Source organism: Numida meleagris, chromosome 2 (assembly GCF_002078875.1).
Source record: "Numida meleagris isolate 19003 breed g44 Domestic line chromosome 2, NumMel1.0, whole genome shotgun sequence".
Classification (NCBI taxonomy): Eukaryota; Metazoa; Chordata; class Aves; order Galliformes; family Numididae; genus Numida; species Numida meleagris.
In genome coordinates, this window is record NC_034410.1 from 44,920,373 (window position 1) to 44,936,880 (window position 16,508).

The window sequence follows — 16,508 nt, forward strand, 5'->3', positions numbered from 1 at the left end:
TTCCAGTTTTACAGTAATCTGTCAATTGATTATTCGAAATAACGTAAGGCTTGCTGATTCTGTGAGTTAATATCAGCTCTGAGAACCATTATGTGTTTAGGGCTGTGAAATAGAAGTCAACATGATGCATCAGATTCCAGTTGCAAAGCTTCCCAGGCTGCTGATCTTTCAAATTGGACTTCTCTTTTCATCTCTGGGGTGCATCAAGGTTGCACAAGTGTGAAGAAGCAGGTTTTTGTATGCTGAGTTCATTAAAACATCACTCTGCTTTTCCAGTGCTCCTTGGTTTAAGAAATAGAACAGTAAGGCCAAATCCTTGATCAGAGACTATGCCTAATGCTGTTGCCTGCAATATAATGTTTTCTTCATGTCTTGGTTGGTGTTCCTGTGAAGATAAGTGTATTTATATGAAAGTCTAAAATGACTTTTTAATGGCTTTACATCTCAGTATTTTTGGTTCTTTTTATTTCTTCTTTGTTTTTGTGGTTTTAGAGTTATTTTCTTGATAACCTCTTGCTGTTACATGTAAAAAAAAAAAAACAAAAAAACAAAAAAACAAAACAAAACAACAACAACCAAAAAACCCACTGTTTTCCCCTTCTACCCTTTCCTCCTTTTTTAAGAACACTGTCTTGTCTTGGGGCATTTGGGTGTGTTCTTGTAACTATCCTTTTTAATATATGCATGCATTCCTAATCTTTGGACTAAATGTTGCGACTTCATGGCTTGAATTTAAATTGCAGTTCATCTAATACAAGAGACACTAAGAAATTTACAGCAACAGATTGAAGAAAAAAAAAAAGAAAAAATTGATTCAATCCATGTGAAGTCGTGTCATCTCTGACATTTACCTCTAATATTTTAACCTACCTAAACCATTAATTGGGTGATTCTAATTTCCTTTTCTTCTTCCTTTTTCTTCCTGCATCCCATGTTGTCTGTGGTGGTTTGTGTGGTTGGACTTTCCCCTGGTCAGTATTTTTATTTCCAGGAGGTGTTTCCTGTTCTGGCTGCAAAGCACTGCATTATGCAGGCCAATGCAGAATATCATCAATCTATCCTGGCAAAACAGCAGAAGAAATTTGGTGAAGAAATCGGGAGGTTGCAGGTGGGTAACTTGTATACTTTTTATCTTCTCTGAAAAATATGGGAAAACATTAAATCCTGAAGTGTTAGCCGAGAGTCTGAAAACTGAAATAAGCAGGACTGAAACATTCAAAAATTTTAGAGCATATTTATCACGTGAATTAAATTATTAGTAGCTGCAAAGATGAGAAATATATCTGTAGCTTTTATAGTGATGCATTTTCAATTTGGAGCGCGTTGATACTGCTTGACACGTTAAATCTATATCTTTACATTTACTCATGCTTCTTACCTCAGAATAGTTAGCAGTTTTGTTAATAAATGTTCCTAAGTAATTTTATCATAAAAAGAAAAATTCAGCTTTGTCTGTCTGTACTTAACTCTTTTCCTGCAATCCTGATACAAATCTGAATTATTTTTCAAAAACACAATTGTATTGTTAGCCTTTTTTTTTTTTGCCTGTACATCTGATTTACAGAGGGACTTGGATGTGCCTCTTAGACTATAGTAATGGGGGGAGAGGGAAGCAACAAAACTTCTGGTGGGTGATTTCTTGCAAAAGTCTCAGCAAACTTAAGTTTTACTTCTAATACAGAAGCTTGAGTTCTTGAATTTCTGCAGGTTTATGTAGGCCTTGATTAAAATTTCCTCTTAAATATGTTGGTTTTATGTATTTGCAACACAAATGTGTTCAGGATGGAACAAATGCCATCTAAGGATGATGTCTTGTCCTGCATTTCTCCTGCAGTAACTTGGGTGTAGGAAGGCCGGAGATCTTAGTGTTGTATGTAGGTTTGACAAATGAAAGTGAAGAGGCAGCAGGGTTTGTGTTTTTATTTTAGTATGCAGTAGGACTCCAGCAACACTTCTGTAGCTTCTGAGCTTGAGGTTAGCCAGGTATTAGTGGTAGGTGTGGAAACCAGGACTTTGGCTTTGCTTCTTCTGTGCATGTAAGCAAGATTTGAGGAACTTCTGTGATATCTGCAATGGCAAGCTTTGAATTTAAATTAACATGGAAATGACACGGTGACTTCTTTTGTGAACAGGTTTTCGAAGTGTTATTGCCTTTAACCTGTGATTACTTCTATAGGATTTGGGGGATTCATAGGCTATTGTGGGATACTAACTTGCTCACTTTTTTTTTTTTAATGAACTACTTCAATTAATTTTTAATCTTTATTTTGATACCCAGGAAAAAATTCTCCCAGTTATTTCAGGAAAGAATAATATTAATTGTATTCTTTGGCAGTAAAGAAACTTGACTAACTGAGAAGCTAATCTTTCTCTCTAATATACTTATTTAGAAAAAAAAAATACTGTTCTAATTCTAACTCTTTTAATTTCCTAGCATGCAGCAGACTTGGTGAAAACGGTGGCGTCTCGTTATGATGAATATATAAATGTTAAAGATTTGGTTGACAAAATCAACCGTGCACTTACAGCTGCCAAAAAAGATAATGACTTCATTTATCATGACCGTGTTCCTGACCTGAAAGATTTGGAGCCCATTGGGAAAGCCAGCCTTGTCAAGTCTACTCCAGTTGCTGTGCCCCTCAGTCAGAAATTCACTGGTAAGCGAAGTTTGCCAAGCACAGGGTAATTGTTGCACTGGAAAATGTGTGAGGCCGCTAAAGCTTGTTTGTGCCATGAAAAAGTGTTTACTTTTGGATTGTATTAAGTTCACAGCAGTGTCTTTGAAAGTATTATTTTTTCCAATTTGATGTTTTACTGCTTGAAGATAAAACGTACTGGAAGAAAAAAACACAAGTCATTATCTGCAGTGTAATCTTAAAGATTTTCATGGCAGCTGTTTTTTTTTTCCCTATAATAAATCAGTCTTTATAACTTCAAAAGAGCAATGATGCAGGGGAAAAGTATCAAATTATACAGTCTTCGCTAACGTAGTTGCTGACCTTCCTTAAAGCTGAAAAATACCAGTTTGGCTGAGCCAGGGGATCCTGGAAAATGATCTTCTCCTTCTCCTTTTCTTCCTTTAAAAAAAGCCTGAAGGAAGGTATGATTTGTAGTCCTACAATTGTTAATGTAATGCGTTTAGATTTCTTGAACTGAATTTCAGTCTTAGGTGGAAATCGAATGCATTAAGCTAAAGACCTTTAGAAATTTATTCTAATGCACCTTAGGGAGTGGAGAAGTATCTTAAACTATGTGGACCAGATCTCTGTAGTACAGCCTGTACTAAAGAGCCATGAAAATGGTTGCATCCTCTTACCTTCACAGTACAACTTCAGTAATTTATACTTCTTTCATTTAGACCTGTTTGAGAAGATGGTTCCCTTGCAAGTTCAGCAATCTGTGAGTGTTTATAACCAGAGGAAGGCAGATCTAGTAAACAGGCTAATAGCCCAGATGAGAGAAGCCACAAATTTGGCAAATGGGTAAGTATGGCTGCTGCTTAACTTCATCAAGAGGAGTTATGGAACACTCTCTAAACACTAGTTGCCTTGTACCCTGTATGCATCCAGTTTACAGGGAAGGTTTTTTAATGCTGTAGAGTAGGCTGGCAAACTTCAAATCCAGCAGGGGTGTTGAGAACTACTTGTCTGCAGGTATAAAGGCTAAAAGTATCTAAAGAACTAATGGCATTTCATTTTCTTCAGTCTTTCCTGAGTTTCTAAGAGTCTGGTACTTGCTCTGAAAGAATTCCACTATCATTCATCTAAAGGGATTTTCACATTTCACTGGTCAGCTTAGCTGAACCAGTGATGCACGACATTATCTCCTCCTCACCTCCAAATCTATATATTTTTAATAATAATAATAATAAAAAACCTAATGAAGCTGAAAAATAAGAATGCAAGTCAAGGCAGAAGGTTGGATATTTATCTACCAGGTAGTTGCTACTGAAAATGTTTGCCATATTTCTTTCAAGCTGGAAGTCTAGGATTTGTTTAGCTTTTAAGATCTTTGAAAGAGAGAGCTTTTCTTGAGAGGGTGGGAGGGGGGAGGTGTACTCCAGGAATAAGTTCAAAATTCTCACTTTGACCTTTTTGCCCAATGGTATGCTATATACTGTGTTTCCATTCTTACTGACTGTGTGAATGTTTATTTGAATAGCAATACTATTTACAGGATAAAATTACCTTAACACTGCAGACAAGGTTCTGTATAACATGTTGACTCTTTCAGAGTGTTGGCTTCGCTCAATCTTCCAGCTGCTATAGAAGATGTGTCTGGTGATACTGTTCCTCAGTCTATTTTGAACAAGTCTAAGGCTGTGATTGAACAGGGAGGAGTTCAAACTATTGATCAGCTGATCAAAGATCTACCTGAACTGCTACAAAGGAACAAAGAAATCTTAGATGAAGTAAGCTCAGCAACTTCTAACACTAAAACATCCTTAAACACAACCACCTAATTTGTTTTCTTTAAATGTCGATATCAAGGTGCATGATGATCCAGAATGCTTGTAACTTGAATAGCTTCTTAAAATCACAGTGCTTACAGTAGCACTAAAATTATGCTTGTGATAGCACTTTAAAAACATGCTGATTAAATGTTTAGTCCATACATGGAAAAACCACACTGTCATGTAAGTGAACACCCAAACAAGTATTTTGTTTTTTAACATGAAGGAGAAGGGGGGAAACATTATATAAAAACCTGGATCATTTATGCCACATACATATCCTTTTCTATTGGCAAATTATATTTATGAAAGATATGTATGTGTTCTTTTTATTTCTTAAACTAGCTGTATACTTTGTAGCTATTTCGTGTTTATAAAGCATTATAATGCATATGACACTTCTAACTCCTTCAGTCACTGCGGTTATTAGATGAGGAAGAAGCTACAGACAATGAACTCCGAACAAAATTCAAAGAACGTTGGCAGCGAACACCATCCAATGATCTCTATAAACCTTTAAGGGCAGGTAAAGTTCATACTTCATGACTTGAATCCAAGGGATGTTCTAAAATGTCCATTCTCTTGTAAATTAAAATAGTTTTTACGTATTGTGTTATATTATCTTTAAAGATAAATCTCAATTTAGGAGAGAGTGTGCTAAAATGTCCTTATGGCAATCTGTGCTACTATTTGGAGTTGAGAGTTGTTGTTATAGCAGTGAAATTTTTGATGCTTTAGCATTCCTGCAGTGAGTGTATGTGCTAATGTTTAGAAATTATATATAACAAAAAATGGCTACCCTTCTAAGAACTTGTTTTCAGTTACCACTTCAGTGGGTCTTTTAATTTAGTGCGTCATTCTTTATATGTTCACTTTAAAAATTATTATTTCCTAGGGTGTGTTTTTCTTTGATTTGTGTAGGTTTTTTTTTTTAGCAGTTTGTCATAATAGTTACGATCATCACCGTAGCAGGCTTTCTGTTCTTGATGTGTGTTGTTGGGAAGGTAGTGAGGGACTGCTGCCACTGCCTTAGTTAAGCAAAGTTACATTTTTACTTTAAAATCAGAGTGGTTCGAACTAAGTGTTTAAGATGCTTTCATGTGCCTCTCTGGATAATTGATATAGCTGCCTTGTTTGTGTACTGTTTCTAAGTGAAACTTAAAACCTTAAAGTCATAAAAGCGTCATTGTGTGATTGTATACCCTGGTGCAAGACAAGTTTTGAAATATTAACACTTTTTTCTTCCCACCACCAGAGGGAGCCAATTTCCATAATATCTTGAACAAAGCTGTGCAAGCAGATGGACAAGTTAGAGAAGGCTATCAGTCTCACCGGGATACAATTGCACTTCTGTGTAAGCCAGAGGCAGAACTCAATGCAGCCATTCCTTCTGCCAACCCAGCAAAAACATTACAAGGAAGCGAGGTAAAGCATGGAAATTAGTCTCTATTTTGTATAGAAGGATTATGCATCTAACCAAGTATACTCAAGTGAACTGATGTGTAAGCTGTTCCTTAGCTGCTCTTGTTTAGTCACAATTAATACAGGGGATAGCACTTCAAAACATTCTCTATACTTCATTTTGTGTAAAGTCTGCTTAAGTATATTTTTTGGTTAGTGTAAGCAATATCAATTGTTAAGTACAGCAGGAGTGGCTGACAAACTTATAAGAGGAGCAGTACTAGATGTGTACTTTGTTATAGGGTGGTGTAGGGGAGTGCTCAGGCTCTTGGAGCAGTTAGACAAAAAAATCCCAGTATTTCTAAACTTGGGCAATTATGCCAGTCTGCTTTTGAAGGAAGTTAAGGAAGTTGTGGCTCATTAACAATGATATGATATTTGTTTTCTTCTAGAAGTGGTTTGAAATCAGTGTATTTGGCTTGCCATGTTTAGAATATCGTATTGGAAGGTATTTGATCTTAAAAAAAAAAAAAGTAAAATTGTAGTAATTCAATGTTCTTAGTGGAAGCAAATCTGTAGAAGAGAAGAGAATATAGCTTGAGGAATGCTTGAAGATGCTTGTTTCTTTGCACTTTGTCCTTAATCAGGTGTCCTTAAAATGTGTCATTTTAAAGACATTTATAAACAAAAGCTCGTACAGTAATGTTGCTGGCGTTAACGGTGAAGAGTGCAATATAGAAAATAAATAAAACAGTATATACTTAAGCAATAATTCTTCTAAACATATTAATATCTGACAATTTTATTGCCTAGGTTGTTAATGTATTAAAAACTTTGCTGGCTGGTCTGGACGAAGTCAAAAAGGAGAGAGAACAACTGGAAAATGACCTGAAATCTGTAAATTTTGACATGACGAATAAATTCCTGACTGCGCTTGCACAGGATGGTGCTATAAACGAGGAGGCTATCTCTGTGACGGAGCTGGACAGAATTTATGGAAGTTACACACAGAAAGTGCAGGAATCCCTGAAAAAGCAGGAAGAACTTCTCAAAAACATTCAGGTACAATAGCTAGTCTGTGTATCTTCCTTTCTCTCAACACAAGCATTAACAATTCTTTAACCTTTCCAGTGCTATAGAAACCTCACTTTGCTTTCTATTCTGTTTTGCTTTGGACTCTTATAGACCAATTGATACTCCTTTTTCAGTGAGAAATAGCTGGAAAGAAAAAGATTTCTAGTGAACTCTGCCAGAGTTGTAGTGTAAATTCTCTTAGACTGTCTTTCACCAAGTAATGCAGATTCTTTTGCCTTAGAAGAAATTTATCTGTTATAAAAAGTTTTGAGTTGATTTCATTTTCATTCTCCTTACCCTGTCATCCCATCTTGATAGCCATTTGTGAGATAACAGGAGACCTGTCTTTGCTTTCTGCTAGAAGACATTTTTTTTCTTTCTAATGCAAGTATTGGTTTATTCCTGGCTGCTTGACTTCCAGCACCTATGAAGTTCAAAGTAAAAAAATAAAAAAATAAAAAATTTCCCAAAGCGTGAATTATAATCTTAACCTTAATTTGTCAATAACACTGGAGATGGGTGTCTGACAGCAGAGTAAGTCCTAGTGCTTAGTCAAGTAAGAAGAGTTACTTGAATAATTATGGAGCCTATTTCCTTCCAAATTTCTTGCAACTTCTGACTGCAACTGGTATTTGGAAGAATATAAATAAGAAACTCTTCAAAAAAGAAAAAGTTGTTTCTAAGTGACCATATGGCCCTGTTTGACAGGCATTTTACATTCATATGTTTCTGAATATAGATGCTTCTAAAAATCTTGATGGATATTACTTTGATGCTTGAGTGTCCTGGAATTCAAGTTTGGCTGCTTCTGGCAGCTGAAGCAGTCTTTTAAGTCTGATTTTTCCCAAAGAAATGAGATAGAGGTGATCCTTCAGTCAGTTTTCCACTTCCCTGGCCTTTTAATAACTTGCCAATGTCAACCAAATTGGAGGTAGAGCTTCTTAAATATACCAGTGCTCAGTATGATTTCATGAATATCAATGGAGCATAGTGCAGCAGAAAGAGCCTAATTAGTATATCCTCTGAAGGAGTGTCTACAGTAGGAGCTAAAGAATTATCTGGAGGCCAACCAAAACAGAACAGATAATTAGTTGAAACCTACTGCCAGTTAGTTAATACATACATAATTCTGAAATAGCCCCTGAACTTGGCAGTTAGCGTGTGTCAGGAGGTACAGTATGTGGCTGGAAGGTGATAAAGGTAGGTCTTGGGAAAAGAGGGTAGAAGCACTGAATAAAACCAAAAACAGAAGGTACAGAATCTTACGTGGAACCAGGCTGCGTTATTTTCACTGCTCATTTTTTCCCTTCCTCCTTTTAAGAATGCACATCAGGATTTTTCAAAGATGAAACAATCAAACAATGAATCTAATTTGAGAGAAGAAGTTTTGAAGAACTTAGCTGTAGCAAATGACAACTTTGTGGAACTCCTAGCCAATTTAAAAGAAGGCACAAAGGTACAGTAATACTTAAAGAATTGGAAGAACATTTTATTTACGCAGTAGGATGTGAATCAAAAGTCATAAACTTTGTAGTTATGCTAAGTGGCAGGTACATTTTAGAGGATTTTACTGTTGGAGCGAGGACAGTGAGTAGCTTGAATGTTGATTGTTCTGACAACTGTGAAAGCACTTGTTCCTCTGAAAAGTGAGCTTTTCTGAGTGTTGGGTTATATTAAAATAGGAAAAGCTATTAATTACAGCTGACTGACTAATGCTGAATTACCTACGTAAGCCATTTTATCTGAGGAATTTATTCTATGGTAATTAATCACCTTATCAAATTTGTGTTTTATATACTGCTACTATGTACATGAGAAAAGGTGGGAGGAGGGTTTTATTCAGGCTGCTTTTTTCATCTAGTCTTCTAGAATGCTTCCTGCTGCTTTAATATTAGGTACTTTTGCTAGTTAATTGAATTGATAACCCTCTAGAGGGAAAAAAAATTAATAATAAAATGCATGGAACTGACCGAAGGTGGTAAAATAGTAAGTCAAAAATAATAATTAAAAAAAAGCAACAGAAAACCCCACTTAATAAAGTTAATCAACTGACAGTGATTCAAGTTTTGTTCTGTTTTTTAATAGATTTTCCAATCGTTTTGAATTATTTATGTGTTTTAATGTTGTTTATGTGCAGTTGGATGATATTACAGACATGGGCAGCAGCTGACTAGTATGTGCTTTTGCAAAAAGTATAAAATGCAGTTGTAAGTTCTGCTGGAATGGCAGGCTGTGATCAATGTAGGAACATAATGCCTGTAACAATCTCTATGTAGAAAAATGCTACTGCGGAATCTGAAACTATTGGTTGAGCGTGTTTAATTTTTGTTCCTAGTTTTACAATGAGCTGACAGAAATCCTTCTGAAGTTCCAAAACAAATGCAGTGACATTGTCTTTGCTCGCAAGACTGAAAGAGATGAACTGCTCAAGTAAGATTGAAATATTTTAAGTGTTGTAGAAATTGTTAAGCGTTTATCAGAAAATAATAATTGGAGGCAAATTTATTGTGCTACTTGATAACATGAAGTAGTCCACGCACATCCTTCCTTTCGTTTCCTCTTTGCTTTGCACGTTAACCCTACTCTCATGAAATTCAAAACTAGAAAAGTAATAGAATAAATAAATGGTGAATTCTGCTTTGAATTCTGTTCTCCTGTTCCCTTATACAGCTTAGTATGAATCTGTTTCATCTTAGCATGATTTTGCTCTCGTGCATTTTTTTTGTATGTTTCTGGTAATCATATTCTTCCTTTCAAGGAAGTTTTGATTTTTGCTCCTTGCCTCTGCTATCATCTTGGTTTGGGAGGTCAGCTAAATGATTTAGCATCTAACTGCTGTTCATGCCCCTCAGTGCAGTGGAGGGAAAGACATAGATATTCCATCTATGATCTGGTCTGTTACTTTATTATTGTTTAGATTATGCATGTTGTCCTTGCTGCTGAAGGAAAGGAAGCAGATTTTGCCCTTCATGTGAAGGAACGAGTTTGATGTTGTCATGGTCTCATGCATGTGTCCAGGCTAGTATAGTATACTTCAAACGTAATTTTTAGGCACTTGGCTCGAGAGGAGAGGATAATTGAAAATACTTACTGTTCTCAGCTGTCTTCAGCAAAGCACATAGCCTATTATAAAAAGGGCTAATTAGTAAAGTTTCAGTTGGTGAAAATGCAGTTGTTCTGTGCATCTGCCTTGTCATGAATGATGCTCAGTCTTCAAAATATACCTTTTCTAACCTCATCCTTCTTAAAACTGCTTTTTATCACTTGGATGTTGTGCTTTCAAATAAATTCCTAGCAACTGTATACAACGCCTTCCATCTCTTCTCACCTTCATTTTTCCCCCCTTCATGCACAAAATGAAGTTCAGAAGCTCTAAACTGCCTAATGAAGGCTTAGTTCTTAATATTTTTACATCTCTTACATGTTAACAATCAGTGTTAAAGCTTTACATTTACTGCCTCATACATAACCTGTTCACTGACAAACTCTTGTCAGTCAGAGACGATCAGATTTGGGATGCCTGTAGTATATGTCTACCAAATGTATTTCTCAGTTTGAGTGACTAAAATAGTGTGGTGACCACTGTGTGTCTCCCCTGTTCCTCCATTAAAATCAAATACTGGCTGTGTGCTGTGACTTCACTTACTGAAAATTAATTTGTTGATCTGGTGTCTCATTTAGGTAGTGTTCTAAGCACTGTAGTTGTTTGGTCACTGGGTGCCAAAATACATGCTTGACTGTGAAGCTTACCACTTCTCTGTAGGCCACCAATCTCTGCTGTGTAATTTTAAGAAGAAAATTGTGAATTCCTTCCCTGAGTTACATCTTTTTCTAAGATGTTAAGATTAGTTTTGATAGTTTCCGCATAACAATGTTGAAAAGTTATTCCACTGTCTGCAACAAGTAGTTTGACATATATGTGCATGTATGTAACAGTTCAGCAAAACAATATTTCCAGCTTTTCCCCCATAGTTCCCAGAGAAACTGGAAAGATGATTTCTTTGAGTTCTTGTTTTTTTTTCCCTGCAAATTAAGTTGCTGGTTTTGTTCTCCTCTGGAGCTCACCTTTGCATGGTATATAGTTGTTGCTGCCTAAACTGTATGCTTTTGTCAGTCTCACTTGTCTCTTGTTTCAGAATGCCAGATGTGATGTGCTAGCTGCTGCATATTGTTACGTATCTCATCTATCGCTTTTTTATGCATAATTTGTTCCAACTTCAAATGCGTCCTAATGTGTTTTGGAGGCTCTACCAAATCTGAAGTGTTATATTTTTTGCATTGAGAAATACACTGTATTCATCTGAATACGTAGCTGTGATCTGCTTCCTCAGAATTTTCATGATGAACTGACTGTAAAATCCCACGATTTAGCGGAAGCTAAACATGATACCAACACTTCCTTTTATCTTATCGAAGTAGTGTCCAGGAGTCATGATTTGTACCAAGTATTGACTTGATATATAAAGATATTATTAGAAAATAAATATAACATTTAATCAAAAGTTTTATGTGATGAAAGTGATATAGACTCTAAATTGTTTGAGCTAGCTCACTGATTGAGCTTTAAATACTAGGTTTAGTTTGTCTTTCTTTTTTAAACTTAAAGTGTATAACAGTTCTTTTTTATTTAATGAAGCTATATGTATGCTTGTCTGTTTTTAATAGAGATTTGCAGCAAAGCATTGCTAGGGAGCCCAGTGCACCCTCAATTCCTCTGCCTACGTATCAGACCACGCCAGCTGGAGGAAGTAAGCCTGGTGCACCGTCGACTCCCACACCAGCACCCAGAACCATGGTGGTAAATATATGCTACAGAATTAGTGGGTTGAAAGCAGATCTGTTCTTTGAACTCTGCGCCGATCTATAACCTTACATATATTGTTCCTCAGTGTACTGGAGGGTTTAGAAAAGCGTTGAAGTAAAATAGAGGAGAGAATCTGAAAACTCTGTGGGAGGGTGTATTATATACCTCTGGTGTTAATAATTTATATGTCTGAAATGGAATATTTATTGCTTAGCATTATTATCTATGTAAAGTAAATAATAGAATATGTATTTAAGAAATGAGAAATAAGCCAACCATATAACCATAGGTTTTGATTCTACGGCTTCCTGAAAGAAGCTCCAATTTGATTCATCTTCTTTTGTTAGGGCACTAAACCCCAGCCACCAGCACGGCCACCACCACCAGTGATTTCTGCAGCGAGCAGTTCCTCTTCTGCAACAGCACCCTCTGGTACCGCTGCAGCACCTCCTTCTGCTCCTACTCCTGCTGCTCCTACTCCAGCTCCAGGAGCCAGTGCATCAAGCACTGCGCCTTCACAGGCACAGGGACCTCCTTACCCAACTTATCCAGGTTACCCAGGGTATGTTACGGGAGCACTTATGTTGTGGAATGTTAACATAGTCTGAAAGCACTTGTTTGTTACTTGTGATGTATTTAAGTCTATTATCATTGAAGGATGTGTTTAGTATTCTCGAGCCACGATGGTTTTTCAGCTTCAATCATGTAATTCTTGCTAGAATTATTTGCACTTAGCATTTGTGGGGGTTCACACTGGTTGAGGACATTTTATTTATTTCAACATTTTCCTGTTTAAAAGGGAAAGGGGTATGGGACTGCAGTTCATTAACTGTGGTTTGCGGACCATTGCCATTCCTTGCATTAGTTGGTGTTTACCTCCTACATATTGGCGTATCATTTTTCAGTTCCCAGTATCTTACTAAAGACAACAATATACAGAAGAAATTTCATTTGAGTAGTGTGCTTTCTTCTCATGCTTTTTTTCATCTTTCTGGAGTCATTGCAAGAATTTTGAGGCAGCTGCTGTCTCTTTCAGAAGCAGACTCTTAAAATGTTAAAATATATATAGAATGATATTAAACACAAAAAAATCAGATCACTTCAAATTCCAGCAGGTTACTTTCCTCTACCTTCTGTCTGCATTTCTGTTCCATGCATTATACCTCTTCTGTCCTTAAAAGTTGTCACGCTTTCTGCTGCACACAAAGAAGCACGAAAGGAAGGCATTTGCAGTGATTGCATGTCTTTTTATGTTTATTAATGTGTTATATTATTTGCAAATTAACATAATCAGTGCTTTGCAACTAAAGTATGTTTTTTTCTTCACGCAGGTATTGCCAAATGCCAATGCCAATAGGCTATAATCCGTACATGTATGGCCAGTATAATCTGCCGTATGCCCCATCACCTGTATTTCAAAACCCTGGACAGCCGCCATATCCAGCACCTCAGCAGCCTGGATACCCTTTCCCTCAACAGCCTTATTTCCCACAGCAATAATATATCAGCGAAGAAACTCTGCTTGTTAAAAATCTTGGAGAAATTTGCAATAAGCATACTAAAACTTTAGCTTCCGTTAATGTACCATACTGAACTGTATGCAGTCTATAACTCTTGTTTATCGTTAACTGCTCAAAAATGTCTAGGTGGGTTTCTGATTACACTAAACGCTGAGATCAAGTGTGGCAGTATAGACTGTATAGCAATGCCAGAATTAGAAGCTTGTTCAGTGGTCTGAAAACTCTACACTACATGTTGGCTAGCCCAAAATGTTTCTTTGCAAAAATTCTATAAATAACAAATGAGATCAGATGAGAAAAATGAAGCAGTGCGTGCACTGGGTGTGATATATTCTATGAACCTATTATAGCCTTTCCTTCTATACTCTATTGGTTTGTATTTTTTTGAGTTTAGTTAAAATATGCTATTTTGTCTATTAATCAAGACCTTGTAAATCATTGGTTAAAAATAAATTACGTAAGAACAGTTTAAATATTTAGCATTTTCATTACCAGGAAAACGTATTGTGATGTATTGTCTCTTTTAGATTCTTTTGGTTATCCCTTGACTTACACTTGACCGTAACACAAAATCAGCTTTGAGTGCTTAGCCTTACAATTGAATTTCAACCTCCTCTTGAACTTTTTTTTGTGACAGTCTGTAACTAACCATTTAGATAGCAGATAAAGTTGTGTGGGTAGAATCCTGTACCTTTGAAGTGCATTGGATAAAAATGTGCTGATCACCACTTTAAAACAATGGTTGCTCTCATCTCAAGAACCCTTTTTAAAAGAAGGGAGATCAAGGTCCTTGTTAGAGGAGCAGTAGTTGGTTGGTATATAACCCACGGTTTTTCTGAGAGAAGTTGATCAGAAATGTGTAATGGCTTAACATAGGACCACTACTGATTGTTGGAGTTTTCCAGATTTTTTCATACAATTTCCCCTCCATCCTCTCAAAACTTAACACATTCCCTCAGGGAGCTCATAGTCAGTAGAGAAACTGGTTTGTTTGTTTTGTGGGTAAAAAATCATCTTGCAAATCACAGCACGTGGAATATTTACTTTTGGATCCATCGTCTCAAAGGACTAATGACCTTGCACAACATTTTACATTAGTTAGTGAAGAATCTAAGGTTGTGGTTAATGGCTTCTACCAAATATTTGTTAAAAATTTTTCAGTCTCTTTTAAACTTGTTTGTGTAGTACAGGACTCTTTTCCTTTTAGCCCTTTACGTGTGTTACTTCGTTCTTCGGGGCAGTTCATTTCTTGAGTGCTTCATTCAAGATGTTCTGGCCTTACAGAATAGCTATCTCAAAACTATGTTAAATGTTACAGCTTTTATTTTTCTATTTAAGTGCCTGATTAAAATAGCAAGGTATATTTTAATGTAGAGGTCTAGAGGGTGCCAGTTTTTGTAGCATCTGGGTGGGAACCTCGCTAGATCTTGAGTACTCTTCAACTTAAAAGAAAGCAGCATACATATCCATATGAGCTCCTTTCTTTATCTCGAGTTCTTGCTATGAGATCACTCCAATTACTTTGTGAAGACTAATAGTCTTTTATGCTCCCTGTCCCCAACAGAAAATGCAAATCAAAAGGTGTAAAGTACTCCTCTCTCAGAACATGAGTATCTAATTCAAAATAAATTTACTACTCCTGTAGAAGCTCAGTGACATGGGGGGGAAAGGTAGAATAGGGGGGGAATACAGCACCGTAGGTACGACAGTGCACGAAGACGGATGCTTTGCATTTCCTTTTAAAAAGGGCTGCATGGGGTGGCACGGGAACTTCTCAGACTTCTTTTTTTGTAGTAATGTATAAGAGGCAAGCAAGGATAATGAGAAAAAGCTATAGGAAGGGGACTGATTTGAACCAACATTCAGAACCTGATTTTACTCGACTGGAAAAAAACAGCAGTTTTCCACTAATTTCACTGTGATGTGAGCAAGCGCAAGTCTAATGCCACCATTTGAGTTCTACATTTCTAGTACACTATTGCCTGTAGATTGTTCCGTTCGTACATTAGATGCTTTTGAGTAACTGTAATAAGTTTGTTTCTAGTGCCTCAATTTACAGAATTTTAATGCTGTATAAAATGTAACTTGTTCAGCATAAGGATTCCTAAAACAGAAATTTTTGTTTAAATTTCATAGATCTGAAATCACTGTTAAAACATTTTTTCAATTGTGTTACTGTTTGCTTTAGTCTGCTGTCAGTTGGATATGTATAGAAATCTGTGCATTACTTTCAGATTTCACATGACTTTCTTTTTTTCAAAAGAGAACAGAAAAACCCAGAGACGTGTCTGTATCTGCTTTTAAGCATGCAGCTATCATGACTTCAGTTGAAATGTTATCTTGTTCTTCTATAGTTTATTAAAAAAAAAATCAGTTAGAAAACCTCATTTCATGGCTTCTCTCTTGAGTACTGTGGTTTCAGACAAGTTGTTTCCTGGAAAAGAATGGGAATTAGTTATGAGCCTCAAGTGAGTTTGTGCTGTGGTGAACACACCTCGTGTATTGGCTACCGTGTGACATGGCGTTGTGTCCATGCGGGGGCTTTACAGTGCTGCAGCTGCTCTTAACAATGGCCTTGTTTAAATCTTGCTAGTCATACTCATTTCCAAGGCTGATGGAGAGTATTTCCCTTTGATTGTAAGAGGAAGAAACGGTGAGGCCTCCTCAGCCTTTCTGAAGCTTGGACTCTGTTTCCATGAACTCACTACTCTGGTTTGCATATGGCTCACAGCAGCGTGCTTTTCCTGGGCAAACCTTGCAAGCCTTTAGCTTGCCCCAGCAGATCAATGGCCTCCACGAATACTCCAAGAATCCTTTTAATTTTTTTTAATAAACTTCTAATAGTGTGGTTTTTTGCAACTGCTGTATGGAGACAAAAGTTTAGTTGTGTTCTCTCAGAGGTTGTGAAGTCAAGCATTTGTTTTGTCTTCTGTAAAAGCTTCCTTAGCAATTAAACAGAAAAGCAAGTCTTAGGAAATGAAAAAAAATATATATATGAATCATCAGTGAAATACCAAACTATTGCAGGGTTACTTTCCTCAAAACAACAAAAAAAGTGGGTTTAAGTCATACGAAAATTAAGTCATATGAAAAGTATCTTTTTTGACCATAAGCTTCTACATTGCCAGCTAATGCTAGTTCCTTTGCTGTAATCCTGAATGGGATGTAGGAACTATTCAGAGCGCTTTTAGGGGTGATCTGTGGGATTTAGTCTGAATTATGCTGAAAGTAGTCCATTACTGTTTCAAAGAACCCT

At 36.5% G+C, this 16,508-nt stretch overlaps 1 protein-coding gene across 2 annotated transcripts in view; it reads left to right on the forward strand.

Moving 5' to 3' along the window:
* PDCD6IP (programmed cell death 6 interacting protein) overlaps nt 1–15,639 on the forward strand; it is a 33,246-nt gene extending 17,607 nt beyond the window's left edge. Inside the window, exons 7-18 of one of the 2 annotated variants that reach the window (XM_021386486.1) lie at nt 992–1,108; nt 2,435–2,657; nt 3,359–3,482; nt 4,234–4,411; nt 4,868–4,979; nt 5,709–5,878; nt 6,668–6,916; nt 8,250–8,384; nt 9,264–9,358; nt 11,594–11,726; nt 12,080–12,294; nt 13,064–15,639. In XM_021386486.1, the coding sequence (XP_021242161.1) occupies nt 992–1,108; nt 2,435–2,657; nt 3,359–3,482; nt 4,234–4,411; nt 4,868–4,979; nt 5,709–5,878; nt 6,668–6,916; nt 8,250–8,384; nt 9,264–9,358; nt 11,594–11,726; nt 12,080–12,294; nt 13,064–13,232 (1,920 nt within the window). In that variant the 3' untranslated portion in view covers nt 13,233–15,639. The remainder of the gene's footprint in view (nt 1–991; nt 1,109–2,434; nt 2,658–3,358; nt 3,483–4,233; nt 4,412–4,867; nt 4,980–5,708; nt 5,879–6,667; nt 6,917–8,249; nt 8,385–9,263; nt 9,359–11,593; nt 11,727–12,079; nt 12,295–13,063) is intronic. The other variant, XM_021386487.1, reaches the window with a different exon arrangement.